The 23,174-nt window shown below is 37.5% G+C and overlaps 1 protein-coding gene across 1 annotated transcript in view; it reads right to left on the minus strand.

The window, feature by feature from the left end:
* Nucleotides 1-23,174, minus strand: part of LAMA2 (laminin, alpha 2) — a 747,229-nt gene that overhangs the window by 267,869 nt on the left and 456,186 nt on the right. Inside the window, exons 29-30 of the mRNA XM_006834727.1 lie at nucleotides 17,092-17,226; nucleotides 5,470-5,594 (exon numbers count right to left, since the gene is read on the minus strand). Coding sequence (XP_006834790.1) covers nucleotides 5,470-5,594; nucleotides 17,092-17,226 — 260 coding nt within the window. The remainder of the gene's footprint in view (nucleotides 1-5,469; nucleotides 5,595-17,091; nucleotides 17,227-23,174) is intronic.

Consider the following 23,174-nt stretch of genomic DNA (forward strand, 5'->3'; position numbering starts at 1 on the left):
CATGATCCAAACAATCAAAAGCCTTTGCATAGCCTTTGCACAGGCAAACATCTTTCTGGTATTCTCTGCTTTCAGTCTAGATCCATCTGATGTCAGCAATGATATCCCTCATTCCACGTCCTCTTCTCAATCCTGCTTAAACCTCTGGAAGTTCTCTGTAAATGGATTCTTGCAGTCGTTTCTGTATTACCTTTAGTAAAACTTTACTCGTATGGGATAGCAAAGATATTGTCCAATGATTTCCACATTCCATTGGGTCACCTCTCTTTGGAATGGTCACAAATACAGATCTCATAAAATCAGTTGGCCAGATGTCTTCCAAATTTCTTGGCAGAGATGAGTGAGTGCCTCCTGTGCTGCCTCCCTTTGTTGAAAGATTTCAATCTTCACTGAATTTAGTGGTTGGTGCATAAATCAGAATAATAGTGGTAGTAACTGGGGTCTTCCTTGTTGTTGTTAAATGCTATAGAGTCTATTCCAACTCATAGAAACCCTATACAGGGACCCCAACGAGCAGCTACTGAGTGCTTACCTTAGAGCACCACACCACGACTCTGGTCTTCATTGTAGGTGGTGTATGGATATTATCCTATAACAGACAGCATTATACTTTATGATAGATTTGGATATGTTCTTTTTGATGATGAATCTGATGCCATTCCTCTTTCAATTGTCATTCCCCACAAAGTAAATCATATGGTTGTCAGATACAAAATAGCCAATACCAATCCATTGCAGCTCAACTAATACCTAGGATATCAATGTTTATGCATTCCATTTCATTTTTGATAACTTCAAATTTTCCTACATTTAAACATCGCACATTCCATGTTCCAACTATTAATTTGGCAGCTGTTTTCTTCATTTTAAGTGGCTCTCAATCAGCAAATGAAGGTCCTGAAGGTTTTCCTTCTTTTGTGTTATCAGCGTCAACTCTACTTTCAGGAGGCAGCTCATCCCTAGCTGTATTTTTCTGTGGCTTCCAACCTGAGGGGCTCAATCTTCTGGCAGTATGTCTGTCAGTATTCTGGTGCCATTTATGGTTCAATATTTAATATTCTAGGACAAACTGACAGTGTTTCACTGCTATTCATAAGGGTTGTTATGAGTTGAAAACGACATGACAGGACTTAATAACAACAATTATGTGTTATATTGTTGCTGTTGTTAAGTGCCATTGAGTCAGTTCTGACCCATAACAACCCGGTTTAGAGTTTCTGAGGGACAGCTGGTGAGCTTGAACCACTGACCTTGCGATTCAAACTGAGTTTGCAGTCCAGCATATTAACCCACAGTGCCACACCAGGACTCCTATATATTATATTATCTACAGCCAAAACCAAACCAAAGACACTTGTGCTGAGTAGATTCTGATTTACAGTGACCCTGTAAGAATCCTGCTGTGGTTCTGTAGGACTGCAAGGTTCATTTGAACGGGTCAGTGGTTCAAACTCATCAGTTGCTCCTTGGAAACCCTATACAGGGGCACTCTGAGTCAGAACTAACTCGATGGCACTTAACAACAACAACAACAAAGGACAAAGTAGAGCTACTCCATAGAGTTCTAAGGCTGTACATATTAGGGATGCAGACTGTCCCGTCTTTCTTCCATCACGCAGCTGGGGGCTCAAATTGCTGACCTTTTGGTTAGAGGCCAATAAATTTAATCACTGTGCCACCAGGGTTCCTGATGTGATGCTTTAGGATAAGCGCTAGATAGTTATTCATAAGGTCAGTGGTTCAAACCCATCAGCCACTCCTAGGAAACTCTATACAGGGTCATCGCTATGAGCTAGAAGTAACTTGACATCACTTAAAATATTGCCCCGTCAGTTCTGCCTCATAGCAACCCTGTATAGTGTTTCTGAGGAGCATCTGGTGTGTTTGAACCATCAACCTTTTGGTTAGCAGTCCAGTGCTTATCCTACAGTGCACACTGGGCCCCCAACCAAACACACACACACACCTATATTTGTTGTTATTATTGTCAGATGCTGTCGAGTCAGTTCTGACTCATAGTGACTCTATGCACAATAGAATGAAACGCTGCTCTGATTTCGTGACGCCCTCACAATAGTTTTACATTTAGTTACTGCCATTGTGTCAGTCCATCTTGTTCGGGCTTTCCTCTTTTTTGCTGACCCTCGACTTTTCCAAGCATGATGTCCTTCTCCAGGGACTGATTTCTCCTGATAATATGTCCAAAGTACCAGAGACGAAGTCTGGCCATCCTCTTTTCTAAAGAATATTCTGGCTGTACTTCATCCAACACAGATCTGTTTCTTCTTCTGGCAGTCCATGGTACTTTCAATATTCTTCTCCAACAACATTATTCAGATGCACTTATTTTCCTCCAGTCCTCCTTATTCATTATGCAACTTTCACATCCATATGAGATGATGGACAATACCATGGCTTGTTTCATGTGCACCTTAGTCTTTAGACTGACATCTTTGCTCTTGAACACATTAAAGAGGTCTTTTACAGCAGACTTGCCCAATGCAATATGTAGTTTGAATTCTTAACTGCTGCTAACATGATCACTGATTGTGGACCCAAGCAAACTGAAGTCTTTGACAACTTCAATTTATGTATATAAGTATATATGCAGAGTTTTTAATATATAGTGTGATGATGTACAAAGTATTTCTTTCAATAGTTTGCAAACAATAAAGTTTGAAAGCTAATGAACTAGACCCTTTGAGTTGTTCATATTTTGATTTTTTACAGCACCCCTTGCATTAAAATATTCCAAGATTATACAAATCATGTAAAGCAAAACTGAAAACATACACTTTTATTGATTCTGCTACTCAATCAAGATAGTACTTTCTCTTTTTTCTTAAAAATTTTAAAAGAATAAACTCATACCCTTGTAACCTAATGTTTCTACTTTTGACTTTCAAAATTGAGTTGACAGTATAATTGCTCAGTGGTTACTGCCACTGTTCTCTCCCTTGGTATCTGTGACTCAGCACTGCCTCCTCAGCTGCTCCTATCCTGGCTCTTCTTTTTCCTCTTGCTTCCTAATATAATAGCCCTGCCTTCCCTTCGATTTGCTCTTCTTGGGTAATGTTACCATGTGAAATCTTTTGAGGCTTGTATTCATTTTATTAACGTATGTCTTCCTTCGCCTGCTTCATTTCCTTGAGCTATTTGTATATTTCAATTCAGCTCAGAGCTTCATATCAGTTTGAACCTATTTGAGACATAAATTGTCTTTCTTCAGCAGCAGCTCTTTCTCTTAATTTTCTTATTTCAGTTACTGGCATCTCCCATTTGAGGGGCAATCTAGCTAAAAACCCAGTCTTTAACTCTTACCTGTCCATCACCTCTCACTTAAAGCTAGTTTATAGTTTTGTAGAGTTACATTAAACAGTTTTCTCACATGTATCCCTTTGTCTTCATCCTTTTTACCATTATCTACCTTTAGTTTCTAATGATCTCTTACCTACACAAATGCAATAGCCTTCTTATTGGCCTTTTTGTTTTTCTCCATAGCCTGTTTCAATTCATTATACTCAATCTATCATAATAATCTCCTTAATATGTGGCTATGATCACATTAACTTATTCTTTTCTTAATAACAAATTTTAGTGGTTCCACATCACATAGAAAATTAAACAGCAATTTCCTAGACTGGTTTTAAAGAATTTCTGCAACATGGTCCCTATATTTTCAATCATTGTCCTTGCCATTATTAAATGCTATCTGGATTTCATTCTCTAATACTTACTAGTTCCTAAATATGCCTTTTGTTTTCTGTGTTCTAAATTTCTACTTATAAATGTTTACTATCTTCACTAGAAAAACTCATCAGTTCATGATTTTATAACCATGATAAAAATTAAGATTTATTTAACTAGTCTCTTGAACCTTCCCAAATTACTACAATTTATGCCTTTGAATTATATTTATATTTACACAAACTTCTCTTAATGCCCATGTTTTATCATGAAATTGTCCAATAAATTGTCTGTTTATCTTCTCTATTTTTTGTAGATTTTAGTATACTGCCATGAATCTAACAGGATGTTGTTGTTATTGTTAAGTGCCGTCGAGTCGGTTCCGACCCATAGCAACCCTGTACAGGGTTTCCGAGGGTATAAATCTTCACGGGAGTAGAAAGCCTCATCTTTCTCCCGCGGAGCGGCTGGTAGTTTTGAACTGCTGACCTTAAGGTTCACAGCCCAATTCGTAACCACTACGCTACCAGAGATCGTAGTAATTAATTACTGAATTTTTCTTACTTAAATAGTTCCTGTTTCAATAAACATTAGAATAAATAGCATTTTCTTATTTAAACCCGGGAATCAGGCATAAATTGTTGTTGTAGCTTTTATGCGTTGTCCAGTTGGTCTGACCTATAGTGACCCTGTATAGGGTTTCCAAGGAGTGGCTGGTGAGTTTGAACCACTGACCTTATGGTTCAAACCAGCTTTGCAGTCCAGTGCATTAGCCCACAGCGCCACACAGGGTAAAATAAAAATAATATTCCTTTTTCATATATTTGTCAACTGGTATTCAGAAGAACATTAGCATGGTAGCTATTTTCCTCATCCACATTCAACTTACCTAAAAAATGTCCATTTCATAAACATACTTTTAAAAGATGTGATTCTGGCTAATAGGACATACTTATAAAGAAAAGGAAGACAGCTGAGTCTAAAATATTTTCAGAATGGATATTATACTGAAGAAGAAAGAGGTCACATTCTCTGAATTGCTTCATAGTTCTGTTTTACTGAAGGTACGGTGTCCAGGATTCTAATGCTGAAAAAACTGCTGTTCATGTTTCAAAGCAAATTCTTAGAGAAAAACTGCCCTACCATGTAGAGATTGAAGTCTATAAATCTCTTAGTAGAAAGTTCTAGCTAGCCAAGTGAAAAGGTAAATGAAAACACCTAAGGGTTTTCATAAATATATAAACCAATGCATAATGTTCAGACCGCACTGATATAAAATAGTCTAGCTTTTGTTTCCCCTTATGGCTGTGTTTCCATGGTACCAAGCTGGGCCATCTTCACAGAAATGGAGCTGTGATTCCAAAAAACACTGCTTTATTTTGTAGCAGAACAATAAACACTGCTTTAATTGTACATTTATTTGCCAATTAGTTTCTTGAGAATTCTTTACCAATGTTAAATTAAACATGATGCAGTCACAAAAGTGATATAATATGTTCCCAAACAATTCTTCACAGCTGAATATATTTATTTTATAAATGCATCATGTGAATACTGGTGTTTTCATGTTAATTAATCAGTTACTGACTTATGACAAAATTTACAAGAAAAATAAACCGTGTAGTATTTTATATGTTGTCATGTTTTTATATTGCTAAAAATAATTCTTATCTTAAATTGAGACTTCATCAACCAAGCAAAAATAGTAAAATGACAGACAACGCAAGTGGTAGACAGATGGCATAACTGTCTGGAAAATATGGTTATATTTCTCAACCTTACTTGTTGCTGGAAGAAATCAGAGGACAAGCACATTGCCGACAGTCATTTGGCAATCCTTTGACAATTCCATAGTATCCAAGAGCACAGTGTTCACAGAAGTCACCAGCAGTGTGATGTTGACAATTCTGTAAAGAAAAAAGGCAGGAAATGTTACAGTTTTTAATTGAATGGCATTTAAAATGTAATCTATCATACAGTGGCCTACCTCTGAGTATATGAGCACATACACATACACTGTCATTGAGACAGGACTATGTTTGACACATAGATTTTAAAAACTGCTTTCGTTTGAGAAACTGTGTCATTGTAGCTACACTTACATTACTAGTTTGTGTTCTCTTTTCCCTACATCAATTGTTACGTAAAATTTCTCTTACTCTATATTAGGAGGTAGACTTAAAGAACCTTTAAAACTTTGAATAACATCTAATAATTTGTGCTGCTTCTCTTCCCAAGCTGTAGCTCTATAACATGCTAGGGGGAAAAAAAGATCAAAATACTGAAGCCTAGGCACATTTTTCACTGCCCATCAATGAAACCAAATCAAAGCAAAAAGGACAAATGTTTTAAGAAGCAATAATAGCAAAATAAAGAAGAGCCCAGTTACCACATTACACATGCGTTTCATCTCTTGCAGGGGTTGGCAGTTCTTTATAGGCATAAAAGGAATCAATCTGAAGTGAACAATCTCATGCCAATATTTTATGTTTCATGCTTGCATAATATGAGACACTTTAGTAATATGCCTTTAAAACATCCCATAAGGAAATTAAAATTGTTTCAGAATAGTGTACAAATAGTTTTAAATTTAAAATTCTCAAACAGTAGAATAAATTTTAACACTTAGCAAACATTCATGCTATAAGGACTTAGATAAGGCACTGAGACAGTCACTGACAGAAATTAAGTGGGAAAAAATAGACGAAATAGCTTCCTACCCTTTAAGAGTATTTCCAATTTAGCGGGGGAGGGAAATAACAGAAAAACATGGCAGCAAGAAGCCAATACTGAAATGTGGCTGAGTGGAAAATTGATCCTTGATTTTGGGAGTAGAGAAAAAGAAAGGAATAGAGAAAATATGGAGCTAGATGTTAGCTTGATTTCATAAAGCAGGATTTGGATAGGTCAGAAGTGTGACTTCTAAACCACATCAAAATACAAGTTGAATAGAAGCCAGTATCAAAATATATATATTAGTGAACTGATCTGATCAATTGAGTTGCAGCCACAGTGCCATCGAGCCACATGTATGCTCCAGGTTGCATTTGGAAGACATTCCATATGCTAGACTCTAGGCTTGGTTCAATCAGCATGTTGTTGTTGTTGTTAAGTGCCGTCGAGTCGGTTCCGACCCATAGCGACCCTGTACAGGGTTTCTGAGGGTGGAAATCGTTACGGGAGTAGAAAGCCTCATCTTTCTCCCGTGGAGCAGCTGGTAGTTTCAATCAGCATAGAAGTACCTATTTATTTTTTCGTGGGTATGTTAATGGCCAGTGTGTGCTCTGTCATTTATGTCTGTAACTGAATTCACTTCTACCACCGACACGGACATAGGATTTACTACTTCTTTTTTTAAAAAGAAATTCTATTGATTGTTTTATAGATTTCATGCCATTATCTGGGATGAAACTGAAACTTCATCATGATTAATTTTATACCACTGAGTTTTCTCTATTTTTGGTTCTAGATTTGAAAATATATGTTTCATTTATCAATGCACTATATAACAACGTTCAATGGATCTAGTTTCCCATATGACAGGGTACAAGTCTCAAACTTCCATCTTCTCTGCCTCTCTCATCAGATGACAGCCCCCTATTTTCAGAGCAAAGAAAACCCTTATTGGGATGCCTCTACAGCCTCCTTCCAAACCATTCACTATCTTGCTTGTATTATATCTCACTCCACTAACATTTATTTTCTTCCTTGGTCTTTTGTCTAATTCTAGTCTTTCATTACTCTAGTTCCTTTCCCTTCTTAACTTTACCTTTGCTCTTGTATCTTCAATCTGCCTGATTTTTTTTCCTTCTCTTTTGAAGAATATTTCATATCAATCAAGCATTTCCTATCTTTAAAAAAATCTCTAGGATCTCAAATTTCTTGATAGTTTTCAATGTGTCTTTCCTAGAATTTTTAAAAAGTATTGTATACATTTCTGGTTTTCACTTCCTCACCTCAGTTTTTTTTATTCTACCACTATAACATACTTCTAGATTCTTTCAAAAGATCTTTGGTGCTAATCAAAATGTACTGCCAATCATCAATTGTCACATTATCTAAATTTTCTGTAGCAGCTGACATTTGGCTAATCTGTCTTTGAAATGTTCTGTTCCCATAGTTTTTATGATAGTATACTCTGTTGGTCTTTCTTATCACTCTATGGCTACTATTTCTTATTCTCGTATATGAATCCTGCTTTCTTTTTCTGTTGAATACTACTTGTTGTCAGGTGCCATCAAGTCAGAAATGACTCATAGAGACCCCATGCACAGCAGAATGAAACAATGTCCGATCCTGGGCCAACCTCACTACCGCTGCCACACTTGAGTCCATCAATGATGCCACCTGGCCATTCCATCTCGTTAGGGGTCTTCCTCTTTTTCTCGGACCCTCCACCTTACCCAGCATGACATCCTTCTCCAGTGACTGTTTCCTCCAGACAATATGTCCAAAGTAGGAGAGACAAAGCTTAGCCATCCTGGCCTCCAAGGAGCATTCTGGCTGCACTTCTTCCAAAACAGATCTACTGGTTCTTTTGGCAGTCCATGGCACTTTCAGTATTCTCCTCCAACACTACAACTCAAAGGGATCAATTCTTCTACGATCTTCCTTATTCACTGTCCAGCTTTCGCATCCATATGAGACTATTGAAAACACCATGGCCTGGGTCAGGCGCACCTTAGTCCTCAAGCTGACATCTCTGCTCTTCAATACTTTAAAAAGTCCCTGTGCAGCAAATTTGCCCAATGCAATACGTCGTCTGATCTCTTGACTGTTGCTTCCATGAGTGTTGATAGTTGATCCAAGAAGAATGAAGTCCTTGACAACTTCAATCTTTTCTCCATTGATAAGAATGTTGTTTATTGGTCCAGTGGTGAGGATTTTTGTTTTCTTGACATTGAGATGTAATCCATATCAAAGACTGTGCTCTTTGATCTTCATAAGTAAATGTTTCAAGTCCTCTTCACTTTCAGCAAGTATCCTTGATTTCCATATTAGCTCTTATCTTTTTTGTAAATTCCTTGCACATTCTATAGGAATGTATCAATATCATTCACCCAATCAGTTATTCAAGCTAGAAATTTAGGTTCTTCTCTCATTTCAGACATCTATTTCATCACCATTTCTCAAGATCCTTTGCTTTCTGTTTCTATACTTCTTTATTACTACAATTGTTATTTTTATTGTTAAGTTTTGGGAGAAAGTTTACAAAGAAAATTTTGCTTCCATTTAGCAATTTCTTTACATATTGTGAGGATGGCACAGCACAGGGCAGTGTTTGTTCTGCTGTGCTATGAGTCAGAACCAACTTGACAGCACACAACAACAACAACAAACAACAACAATAGCATACATATTGTTGGTTACATTTTCCATATTATGCCAACATTTCTGTTTTGCAAATATTTTTAATGGACTTCTATCCTTGTTCTGGATCTTGTACAAAGAATAATACCATATGCTGGCCCATAATGAATCTGCAATACAGTAAGGACTTGTATTTCATAGGAATTACTAGTGTGTTTTATTTTCTTTGTTACCTCCTTAAAAATGAGAAAATAAGCTCCTACGGGGAAAGACTCATATAGTCCTCATTTATTTATTTCCAGTACCTATCACAATGCTAAAAATAGTCATTGGTGAGTATCACCTAAATATGTTTACAAAATCCCCTCTATTAATTTTGTCTTGTAAGTGTGATCTACAGTTCCACATATCAACATCTCTTTGATTTTTGAAACATTAGGTATCTATCACTTCTAGCTTTATGTTATCTGAATATTTGGCAGATCTCATCCAAATCACCAGTGAAGACTAGAACATTGCAGGGTCAAGCACAGATCCAATGCTTCACAATTGCAGACATATCTAGAATTTACTCTGGAACATATTGTTCAATGAACTGTATGTATCCATCAAGCATACCTGGACCATATTACTGGCCTTGTTTATGAGACTATCATGAAACATTCCGTCAAATACCTACTTAAACAAAACAAAGTTTGAATCATAGTTCTGACTCTTGCTGGTTTCTGACATAAGGAAATTTTAAATATTTCTCTCAGCATCAATTCATCAACTGGACAAGGAAGAATAATCTTTTGAACCTCAAAGTGTATTGTGCAAATAAATGGGATGGCCTATGTATGGTGACCAGTTCTTGTCTTAGTAGATACATAGAGTTGGTTATTATTTTTGATGAATTTGCTAATATACTAGTGAGTCAGGAAACTTGGCTATCAGATATTATGGTTATGTAATAATTAGATTGGTATGAGTTATTTTGAGAGAAAATATTAAATTCCTAATGGACATAGTTTATTTTTTTGCAGCTAAATAAGCAATCCTTAAGTTTCATTGAATATCAAAATCAATGCTTTCTACATTTTGTACGCTTTATAAAGCCTGGAATGACATTTCACTGTTTTCCCTCCTGTGATAATTTTCATCTTCTCACATTTTCTCAATCATTTTTTATTTAAGATTCAATCATATTTATATATTCTATTAGTACTCTAGAATATAATTTAACTGAGCCTTAAACATTGAACTAATTTAACTAACTAGCATGTATTTACTTTCTCTCAGGGTCAAGAGACCACATTTTGTCATGGAATCGATATCTACTACTTTCTAGCCAAGATTCTGTAGGTTACTTATATTTTCTTATCATTAATTTTCAGAACTGTGGTAAGATGCTGGAATTCTGGTATGGCACTGTAGGATAAGCACTGGACTTTTAAACATAAGGTCAGGGATTTAAACTCATCAGCTACTTCTTGGAACTCCAATACAAGGTCACTGAGTGACCTTGACTCAAGGGCACTTAACAACAACAATAATAAGATGCCAATAATCCTTGTTTTGCCTAGGTTGTTATTACAATAAATAAGATTTACAAAATAACTTAAACATAGTAGATTATAATTATGAATAAGCATATTTTCTATTGTGGTTGTTGTTAAGTACCGTGGAGTTGGTTCCAACTCATAGTGACCGTGCACAAGGTTTCCGAGGCTGTAAATCTTTACGGGAGCAGAACACCTCATCTTTCTCCCCTGGAACAGCTGGTAGTTTCGAACTGCCGACCTTGAGGTTGGCAGCTTGACTCGTAACCACTACTCTACAGAGCTCCTTTTCTGTACATAAGGCTAATTCCTTAGCTATGGGTACTGACAGTGTCTCAGGCAGTAGGGCTGGTCAACAAAGGTGATTTGCTTTAATTACTTTTCCTTTTTAAAATAAAACTTGTGGCTGAGTTCAATAATATTCCTATGAACTGTAAGATCTTAATGAAGTTATTTGAGTTTGCTTGTTGTTGTTATGTGCTGTGGAGTTGTTAGCTTAGGTTTTGATAATCCTATATGAAAAAAAACAGGAAAAGTGCATCAGAAATTAAATCATAAAATACTATAAGACTTCAGTGTAGGTATTTTGAAATAGTAATAGTAGTAGAAGCAACATGAGAGTATTTTAACTTTAGGGGAATAACATAAATCAAGATCAGCTCCAGGAGGATTCCATGAAGTGGAGATCAGACATATCACCATTCTCCATTTTTTTTTTTACCATTTCTCACACCAACTGTCCTTCCCAATGGCATGCTCTACTTCTCTTCTGGGTCTGATAAATAACTGCAGTGGCTACATCTAACTCACAGCCTATACTTACAATTAAGTGACTTACTAGGGAACCAAGTCCTACTTAGGATCAAGATCACTTCAGGATCAGGATAGGAACGCGTGTAGGTTAAGTCTCCCTTCCTCAGTGAGGACAGATCTCTCAGCTCCTTTCAACTGCGTAGAACAGGATCCTCTTAGCACTCTCAGAACAGGTCCCTCTTAACCCGCTCATGACAATTTCCTCTTGGTCCAGTGAGAACAGGACAGGCTTTTCTTGGGCTCTGTCATCTGTCACATTAGCTCTGCTGCTCTTCCAGGCTTCTCCTGTCTTCGGATCTTTTAGGAGGTTCCTTGCATCCTCTCTTTCTGCTCATCTTTCTTTCTGTTGCTTCTCTTCCTGCTTCATTCTGTCTGAAAAACCTCTATGGGTTTAGCTACTTGTATACATAACTCCCTGTCAGTTTTAAGGCACAACTCCTTCCAGCAGCACCACAAACTGACCAGTCCTCTATTGGTAAGCCACAGCTGCTTCATATACATACTAGGCTATAACTCACCTCAGGTAAATAGTCTATTGACCAATCCCTGGTAACTCCTTGGGCTTAGGGGAAATTTTTTTTTCAAGCTGTTTTTCCAAAGAACCAAGGCAAAAGACCACATAAAAGAATGAATTTTACCATAGTTTTAAAAGTCATGTGACCAAGGGAGATCAATATGTGTAATTACAAAGCAAGATTTCAAAGGATTGAATCTTGAAAAGACGACTACATAGAGGCCAAAGTAATGAGGAAGAAACAGTATAGAAGGTTGAGAAAGAGAAACCACTGAGTTTGAAAACACTCATCATGCCGTGTTCTGGGCATGATGAGAGTTTCAAGAATGGGACAATTCACAGGACGAAATACCACTGATCCATCAAGTAAAGATGAAGACTGATAGCTAAAGTTTAGTTTCAGTATAGTGGTGGAAGTAAAAGAATGATTTTAATAATTCAAGAGAGAATAGAATGAGAAAAATTGAAGACCTAGTATGGATAACATTTCACTGTATGGAAGAAAGGAATGAGGGGAAACAGAGTTGAGAGACATTCTTTTCTACTGTTGTTTTAGTTTTTAACTTAGAATAAAAACCCCAAAGTTATGAATGATGCAAGAGAGGAGGGGATAGTAGTCTGAGTGACACCCATGAATGGGAGAGAGGGGTGAGTGAAATCTAGAGTGTAAGTGGATGATTTCATAATTTTTTAGAAACAAGAGCAATTCATCCAAAGTAATGGAACAGAGTCAGAATAACTGGACACAGAAAAAGAAAGTGAGTGCATTTGGTCATGAGAGTGTAGATTAATTCTCCTCCGATTGCTTATCATTTCTCAGTGAAATAAGTCACAGGTTGTCAGCTGAGAGCAAGGATGGAAAAGGAATATTCAATTATTTATGAGACTACAAATTCAAATTCAGAGTATCAGCTGAACTTTTAGCCTCCTAAACAGTGAGAAAAGAAATTTCTGGCTTTTAAATTCACTTGTAGTATTTGTGCTACATTAGCACTAGAAACTAAAACGGTGACCAAATAATTGAATAATTAAAGTTGAAATTATAGATCACTTGCAGTTGTTAGTTATGATCGTGGAATGAGGTCAAGAAACTGAGCATTAAAGTATGAAAAAGCAAATTTTATAGACATTAAAATAACCAGGAATATATGAAAGTAGTGCAGGAGATTGGACAATGAATAAAGAAGACCAAAGAATTGATGCATTTGAGTTATGGTGTTGGAGGAGAATATTAAAAGTACCATGGACTGCCAAAAGAACAAACAAATCTGTGTTGGATGAAGTATAGTCAGAATGCTCCTTAGAAGCCTGGAAGGTCAGTTTTCATCTCTCATACTTCAGATATATTATCAGGAAGGACCTGTCTCTGGTAAAGTGGAGGGTCAGCAAAAGAGAGGAAGACCCCTAATGGGATGAATTGGCACAGTGGAAGCAGCAATGGCTTCAAATGTAGCAATGATTGTGAGGTTGGCACAGGGCTTGGCAATATTTCGTTCAGTTGAGCATAAGTTAGCTAGGAGTCGGTACTGACTCAACAGCACCTAACAACAACAACCAAGTAGGAGATAATGGTAATTCTCAAGATAAAATTATGCTCAAGGTATGAGGAGCATGACCTTAGCATTAGGAGATGGCATTAATAAGGTGGTACAGTGGGCTAAGAGAAAATTGCAAGACAATATAAGTTGGGTATTTTCAGGTAGGCCACAACAGGATGATATGAAATTGACCACGAGAAGAAGGATACATGTCCTATCTTCAGAGCCAGAAGGATGAAACTGTGGAAGCAAACAGTAGGTTCCAAGTGAGAGGACTGCAGGGTGAAGTATATCTGGGAGAGTTAGGTTTCAGATAGAACAAGACTCAGAGACCATAGGCAACAGAATTACCATGTTGATGTCTGGCCATGAATTCCACGGATTCAATGGAAGGGTTTCAGAAGAAGATAGGCCAGCAAAGGAGATGTTCAGAGCTGTGTGAGGATTAGCATCTAGGAGATTAGTGATGACATGGGAAATCTGAATTTCTTATGATGACTGAAATCAAAGGAATCAAAGAAAAGATAGTATCAGTCCTGACTGTTTCAAGGAAGAGCGGGCAGCGGGAATGCAATGAGAAAAATCAGCACAGCCTAACTGCCATGGGAAATGGTTAAATTATTTGACATCCCAACAGAACTTGTAAAGATTTTAAAGAACATCTGCAAGATAATATGCTTATGATAGATAGAGTCATTTAAAAACAGAACATAAAACTGCCTTTATGGCATTACATCAATCTTCATGTGTAAACACATGTAAAAATCTGGTAGGAAATACCTAAAATGCTTAGTGCTTATTTTTTTATATTTAATATTGGGTAGTTGTGATGGATTAAATTGTGTTCCCCAAAAATATGCGTTGCCTATATTTAATATTGGGTAGTTGTGATGGATTAAATTGTGTTCCCCAAAAATATGCGTTGCCAATGCTAACCTCTGTGGTTATACTCCCATTTGTGAATGGGCATCAATGGTTAAATTAATAAGACAGGATTAGTGTGGGGTATGCCATAGATTAATCTCTTTTGAGGTATAAAAGAGATTAAACAAGCAAGAGAAAGAAGCAGAGATGGGGGAAGACACATGCCAAACCATATGAAGATTGTCTAGGAGTGAAAGCTCAGAGGAGACGAGGGTGCTCCCCACAAGCTGACAGAGAGAGAAAGACATCCCCTAGAGGTGGCACCCTGAATTTGAAATTCTAGCTTCCTAAACTGTGAGAAAATACATTTCTGTTTGCTAAAACCATCCACTTGTAACATTTCTGTGAAAGCAATATGAGAGAAGTAAGAATTTGGTACCAAGAAGTGAGGGAGCTACTATAACAAATACCTCTACAATGTGGAAGCGTTTTTGGAATTGGACAATGGGTAGAGGCTGGAAGAGTTGTAAGGTGCATAATAGGAGTACGGGAATCCTGGTGTGGAACTGTAGGATTGGCACAGTACTGCTAACTACAAAGTTGGTGGTTCAAACACACCAGCCATTCCTTAAAAACCCTATAAAGGATCACTATGAGTCAGAATTGACTTGACAACACTTAACAGCAACAATAGGAGTCCTGTTGTGGCACCGTGGGATAAAACACTGAACCACAAGGTCAGTGGTTCAAATTCACAAGCCACTCCTTGGAAACCAATTTAATGGTGCTTAACAACAACAACAACAACAACAACAACAACAACAACAACAACAGCAACAACAGGACTCCTGGTATGGTGCTGTAGGATCAGCACTGGTCTGCAAACTACAAGGTCGGCAGTTCAAACACACCAACTGCTCCTCAGTAATCCTGTACAGGGTCGCTATGAGTTGGAACCAACTCAACAGCACTTAACAATAACAACAGCAACAACAAATGGGAGTCCTGGTGTGACACTGTAGGATAAGTGCAGGACTACAAGGTTGATTTGTACTGCAAGGTGGCAGTTCAAATCCACCACCTGCTCCTTGGAAACTCTATAATGAGTCAGAACCAACACAGTGGCATTTAATAACAACAACAATAAGAAGAACCTAGATGGCCTTGAATCGGGCTGTGAAATGCAAGGTCAGTAGTTCGAAACTACCAGCTGTTCTGTGGGAGAAAGATGAGGCTTTCTGCTTTTGTAAAGATTTACAGCCTCGGAAACCCTGTAGAGGGTTGCTATGAGTCAGAACTGACTCCATGGCACATAACAACAACAACAAGATGGCTTTGAAGAAAAAGCTGGTAGATTTATTTATGGATGTCAAAGGTAATTTGATGAGGGCTCATAAGGAAGTGAGGAGAGCTATAGAGAAAGTCTCTGTCATCTTATAGAATGCAGATGGTACCAGAAACAGAATGTTGTTAGAAATGGGGATGTTAAATGTACTTCTGATGAGGTTTTAAAGAAAATCATAAACATGTGATTGCACAATAGACAAAGGGTTTTGTTTAACTTTTGTTCAAATGCTTATTGGAAGGTGAAACTTGTATGTGATCAATTTGGATATCTGGCTGAAGAGATTTCTAATCCAGATCTGAAAGGGGTCCTATGGTTTCTCCTTGCCACTTATAAGTAAATTCTATAGGAAAGAAATGGATTAAAACTGAACCGAGTAAAATGTAAACAGAACTGTAAGATTTAGAAAATTCTGTTTTACAAAGGACACATGTCCCAAAATATTCACAAACGTGGCTGCACAATAAAAAAGAGAGAAAGATGAAGCCTGAGACAGATGGATCTCTCCAACTACCACAGCATAAAACTCACCAGTTAGGACTGAAGGGAGCAGAGAAAGAGGAAAGGCAAGAACGATGTCTCTTGGAATTCTACAGGCAGAAAACAGACCAAAGAAGCTACAGCTGTTGGCCCAAGAAAAGAAAAGGAACATTCTTGAAGTAACTTGGAGATCAGTAGAACTAGGGCATGAATTTGGAGGGGTCAAAGGGTGGAATATTGTAGATTGAATTGTGACCCTCCAAAATGTGTAGTAAATCCTAAACAGGATGCCTGTGGTTATAATCACATTTGGAAATGAATACTCTTTGTTATGTCAATAAAACAAGATTAGTGTAAAGTGTATTTTAAGTCGATTTCTTTTGAGATACAAAAGAGATCAAACAAGCAAGGAAGTAAGGCAGGTATAAGGGAGGACACCCGCCAACCCACAGGAAACTGTCATCCAGGAGCAGAACCTCAGAAGAGAAGAGGACCTTCCCTCAATGCTGACAGAGAGGAAACCTTCCAATAGAGGCAGTACCCTGAATGCCCTGAATTCAGACTTGCAGCCTCCTTAAAGTTGTTTGTTAAAGCCATCTATTTGTGGAATTTCTGTTAAAGCAGCACTAGATCAATCTAAGACAATACTTTTAATCTTTTTTTCTGAATTTATTTCTCTAATTTCCAAATTTTGTAAAAAGCTCTCATTTGCTTATAATTGGTAGGGAGCAATACATCTAGTTTTTAAGTAACTGTCTTCTGTTGTACTTTTCTCAGATGCTGTTACGATTCTATTCCTGGACATGAATAGTAGTTTTTCCAGCTATCATTTTGAAATTACTTGTTAAAATTTATAATATGGTGGATATGTTTGTTCTGCATATTTCATTATATTTGTCCGTGAAGTCTTTGAGTTTTAGCTGGCCTTTGTAAACAGTAGTTATACTTATGCAAAGAGAAACAACATAGACCTTGGAGAAGAAAGACTGGGGTGGATACCTGGCATTTGGAAGTTTCAAGGTCACACAGACTGCTGTGTCCATTACACTGACATGGAACGCAGGTGCCCAGGGTTGGTCCAGGGGTGTGGCCAACTGGTTCAGATGGCAGTCGATAAAATCCTGGCAAACATGTCTGAAAGAAAAGGAAGCCAATTAGGACAGCCAAAGTAGAAATCCTGCTTTAGAAACACTTAGATTCAAGTTCTTCAGAATTTGAAAAGAATGATTTCTTTCCTCCCACCTGTGTTAAGGACAATGCCACTTACAAAATCAAGTGCCACTTTTGAGGCTTAATGTATGTATTTCTGCCTGGTTCCTGGTATGCACAGGCAGCACCCATGTAATCACACTTTCACAAAAGAAAGCTTTTATTTGCATATAAAGCTGTTACCCTGAAAAGCTTTCAATGATTTTTTTTCTTGAAAAAGAAGTTTGTTTTAAAATAAAATTGTCATATGGACTAAAGACAGAATTCTAATGTTCTTGACAAGCTGGAATTTGCTTCTATGTGTGTGATGGATAACTTGCAAATTCCCAGTGAAACACAGCAAAAAGTTAAATAAATAAAAAAGCGTCATGGTTGCATTATTTATATAGATGTAATTTAAAAACTATAAAAGTAAGAAATTCAAAATAATGAAAGCTCTCTATGTCTTTGGACTATTAGGCCACAAATAAGATTTATTTTTTCCCTTTTTTTTTTTTTTCATTTTGCAATAAAAAACTGAGAACAACAACAACAAAAAAAAAACAGGCTAGCAAAGCTGACACATGCAAAATCAAGTCTTCTATTCTGGTTGATCTTGTATATGTATCAAAAAGCATCTCTTTGCCTTTCTGGTAGCCCACTGCTCTGGAGAAATCATGAGGACAGACTATGTTTCAGGCTCAGAATTCATAGTCTGTAAACTTGTTTGTGTTTCTGAGGCATTCTCTGATTTATGGGTAAGAGTCACTAGTTGTCATCAAGCTAATTTTGTATCATAGTAGAATTGTGTTCTTCATACGTGTCAGACTAGAACTGTGTCCCATAGGGATTTTTAACTGCTTTTCCAGAAGTGATCACCAAGCCTTTCTTCTAGGGTGCCTCCAGCTTTTCTGTGAGCAGACAAGCGAGTTTACCAAGTTTACCATTTGCACCACCAGGGACTCCCTTGTTGTTGTTGTTAAGTGCCATCGAGTCAGTTCCGACCCATAGCGACCCTGTACAGGGTTTCCGAGGGTGTAAATCTTTACAGGAGCAGAAAGCCTTATCTTTCTCCCGCGGAGCGGCTGGTAGCTTCGAACAGCTGACCTTAAGGTTCACAGCCCGATTCGTAACCACTACGCTACCAGAGCTCCTACAAGAGGTTAAAACAAAAGTTTCCATCTAGTAGATTCTGACTTGAGGATATCCTATGCTGCTGCTGCTACTGCTGTTGTGTGCCCTTGAGTTGAGTGAGCTCTGAGTTTCTGCGGAGATACTCTGTAGGAGAGAGTGTAACTGGCTCATTGGGTTTCCAAGGCTATAATCTTTACAGGGGAGTCCTAGTGTGGCACTGTAGGATAAGCACTAGACTGTTTGCCACAGGTTCACAAGCTGCTCTTTGGAAATCCTCTATAAGGTCACCATGAGTGTGAACAAACTCAACCACATATAACAACAACAACAATCTTCGCACAGGCAGATTGCCATAACTTTGTCTTGCGGGTCAAGCGCTAACCCTAGGGATCAGTTTTTCAGATTTCACCAAGATTGTGATGGCACTTTCTTACCATCTTAGATACTTAATATATGTCATCACAGATATTTTGCTCCTATTAAAGAAAGAAATCGCTGAAGAGTCAGAAAAAAATATTGGATAGTACTGCCTATAGTATATGAAAACTATAGTTTGTTTGATTTTTTTTTTAAGAAAGAAAACAAAGATTAATAGTCAGCATTCCTCTTGTTTATTTTGATTTGGATAATGCTTAAGTACCTCAATTAAGCACTTAATTAAGAGTTTCCCTGCTTTTATCACAGCCCATAAGGAATTCTAATGAGATTTAATAATGCCCCAGCATTGAGTAAGCTGATAGGGAAATCCAAAGTAGCATTCAAAATATTTTGAGTCTCATTTGTCTTACAGTGGATGTTATCATCTATTCTAATAAATGTACTCATATTATTTAAAACCAATGTTCATTTTTACCATTGTTGCTGAATACGGCCTGGAAATTATGGCTAAGAAATTTAGTTAAGCATAATTGAATTTATTCATGGTGTACTTCACAACATTTCACAATGTGAACTCCAATTCTTTAGCAAGCTGACTAGAGAACAAAATTGGATTTTCTTTACATGGATTTTATCTCTGGTCCCTTATTCTTGTTTTACGTGGTATGTGTTTGTGTGTGTGGTAGTGATGGTAATGTGTAAGTGTGTGGAAAATGTCATAGAAATTGGGAGAACTTATAGCTCCACTTTAAGACGCTCTGGTAGCATAGTGGTTATAAATCAGGCTGCTAACCTCAGGGTCAGCAGTTCGAAACTACCTGCTGTTCCGCCAGAGAAAGATGAGGCTTTCTCCTCCGGTAAAGATTTAAACCCTCGAAAACCCTGTACAGGGTCACTATGAGTCGGAACCAACTCCACTGCACATAACCACCACCACCACCATGTTGTTGTTGTTAAGTGCCGTCGAGTCGGTTCCGACCCATAGCGGCCCTGTACAAGGAGGGTTTCCGAGGGTGTAAATCTTTACTGGAGTAGAAAGCCTCATCTTTCTTCCACGGAGCAGCTGGTAGTTTTGAACCGCTGACCTTAAGGTTCGCAGCCCAATTCGTAACCACTACGCTACCAGAGCTCCACCACCATAGCTCCACTTTATTTCTCAGTCCAAAGTTTACAAGCTCCAGAATAAAAAGTTGAAAACAACAACACATTTTATTGAAGAAACATATGAAATTAAATATTATAGATATAAATTTTAAGGGGGTATTGCAAGGTAACATACAATCATTGGTTTCTACAACTGTAGTTCTTCCTTGAGCAGACAGCACAACACACAGAAAAGGCATGCCTTATGGGAGTCCTTTTCTAATGCTCCGACTAAAGGAAGTTCTCTGCAGAACTTGTAGGTTCACCTCAATAGCCTTCAACTCTGACTGTCCATAGCATCATCTGGAGAGCTTTTAAAAAGACTGACACTTGGCTTAAGAAATCCTAATTTCATTGCTTGAGAGTAGGGCCATAGTTTGTTTGAAAATATCTAGGAGGTTCTAATAAGATAGAGGTGGGGGATGTTTGGCCTGCAGGCAGTATCGTTATCATCATCTTCGTGATCTTCGTGATGTGCTGTGAAGTCGGTTCCGATTCATAGCGACCCTATGCACAGCAAAACAAAACACTGCCCAATCCTGGGCCAACTTCACTATTTTTGCCATGCTTGAACCCATTGATGTTGCCACTTTGCCAATCCATCTCATTAATTGGGGGTCTTCATCTTTTTCTCTGACCCTCCACTTTACCAAATATGGTATCATTCACCAGCGACTGCTCCCTCCTGACAAAATGTCCAAAGTATGAGAGACGAAGTTTGGCCATCCTGGCCTCCAAGGAGCACTCTGGCTGCACTTCTTCCAAAACAGATCTATTGGTTCTTTTGGCAGCCCATGGCACTTTTAGTATTCTCCTTCAACACCATAACTAAAAAGCATCAATGCATCTATGGTCTTCCTTATTCACTGTCCAGCTTTCATGTGCATACGAGATTATTGAAAATACCATGGCTTGGGTCAGGTGCACCTGAGTCCTCAAGCTGACATCTTTGCTCTTCAACACTTTAAAAAGGTCTTGTGCAGCAGATTTGCCTAATGCAATATGTTGTTTGATTTCTTGACTGCTGCTTCCATTGAGTGTTGATAGTTGATACAAGAAGAATAAAGTCCTTGACAACTTCAATCTTTTCTCCATTGATAAGAATGTTGTTTATTGGTCCATGTGAGGATTTTTTTTTGTTTTCTTTACATTGAGATGCAATCCATACTGAAGGCTGTGCTCTTTGATCTTCATCAGTAAATATTTTGAGTCCTTTTCAATTTTAGCAAGTAAGGTTATATCATCTGCATATCGTGGGTTGTTAATGAGGCATCTTCCTCCAATCCTGATGCCACATTTTTTTTTTTTTTCATAAAACCCAGCTTCTCAGATTATTTGCTCAGCATACAGGTTAAATAAGTATGGTGAAAGAATACAACCCTGTTGCACACATTTCTTAATTTTAAACCTTTCACTGTTCCCATGTTCTGTTCTAACAACTGCCTTTGGCCCAGTACAGATTCCTTATGAGCACAATTAAGTGTTCAGGAATACTCATATTTCGCAGTGTTGTCCATAGTTTGTCATGATCCACACAATTGAAAGCTTTTGCATAGTCAATAAAACACAGGTAAACATCTTTCTGATATTATCTGCTTTCAGCCAAGATCCATCTGACATCAGCAATGATATCTCTCGTTCCACATCCTCTTCTTAATCTGCCTTGAACCTCTGGAAGTTCTTTGTCAATGTATGCTTTCAGCCATTTCTGTATTACCTTTAGTAAAACTGTACTCACATGGGATATCAAAGATACTGTCCGATGATTTCCACATTCATCACATTATGGGTGAGCTAATTAAATGTTTGACCGAATACAGAAGGTTAATTTTTAAGTTGACAATCTTGTTGGCTCAGGAATGATGTAGTAAGTTTTGGCAGAGAAAAAGTTCCCACCCCTGTAAAATAAGCAGTCAGTGTATGTTTACCACACTAGGTATGATTAAAGAAACAGCACACTTATTCTCTGCCATGAATAGTTGTCCTTTCAAACATATCTGAATACTGACTGAATATGGAAGTCTTGATTTTATATAAGTAAGTTTTAACTGTGGGATCTCGGCAAGAAATTTAATCTCTTTGACACTCAATTTTGACATCCCCAAAAGAGCAGGACCTCCTTTAAATGATTCCTAAAGCTTCTTTTAGTTCTAACACTATAGACTATTTTTAAGTGTTCTGATGGACACTTGAACTTTTAAGAGTCAGCAAAGATCATGAATCTATTTCATATATTTTTTTAATGGATGGAATTTATTCCACTTGAAATTCCTTCTTTCTTGGATCCTATTGTATTGCTTCGTTTTTTGTTTGTTTGTTTTTTGAGGGTAATTTTCAATATTAGATATTTTTCCTTCAGTGAATTGGAATAAAATCCATGGGAATGATACTAATTTCTTTTTAAAATATCAATTAAAATCCTTTTTGAGCAAACTGGATTACTAAAGAAAAATAAATACATACTAAACATTCTTTTGGATTATCTTAATTTTTTAAAATTCGAATTCAAACTTTCTTACAGTTTCCCTTGTGTTGAAATTATTCATAGCTCAATTTTCTTTTATTCATCTGTAATTTTAAATTCACTTTGATAATATGGTGTTGCTTCAAAATATCAAATTCGGACAAACATGCAGAAGGGTGCAGTAAAAAGACTGGGAGAAAAAAACAATAGAGTACCTTGTCTCACATGCAGATTCACATAATACCTACTTTTCTGTCTTCATAGTTTAATAATAAAAGTAGATACTAGAGTCAATGAAAACACCTACCTTCTATTTTTGTATCTGTTTTGCAATCAAGCAAGCCTGGGTTCAATGTTTATTCAACCAGCTACTAGATATGATTTTATATTTTTTTGTTGTTAGGTACCATCGAGTCAGTACTGACCCATAGCAACATTATGCACAGCAGAATGAAACACTGCTCGATCCTGGGTCAACCTCACTATTGCTGCCATACTTGAGTCCATAGATGCTGCAACTTGGTTAATCCATCTCATTGGGGTCTTCCTCTTTTCCTCTGACTCTCAACATTACCAAACATGATATCCTTCTCCAGCGACTGGTCCCTCCTGACAATATGTCCCAAGTATGAGAAACAAAGTTTGGCCATTTTGGCCTTTTAGGAGCACTCTGGCTGCATTTCTTCTAAAATGTATCTATTGGGTTTTTTGGCAGCCCGTTGCACTTTCAATATTCTCCTCCAACACCATAATTCAAAGGCATCAATTCTTCTAC

The sequence above is a fragment of the Chrysochloris asiatica genome, unplaced genomic scaffold, assembly GCF_000296735.1.
Source record: "Chrysochloris asiatica unplaced genomic scaffold, ChrAsi1.0 scaffold00013, whole genome shotgun sequence".
In the NCBI taxonomy this organism is placed as follows: Eukaryota; Metazoa; Chordata; class Mammalia; order Afrosoricida; family Chrysochloridae; genus Chrysochloris; species Chrysochloris asiatica.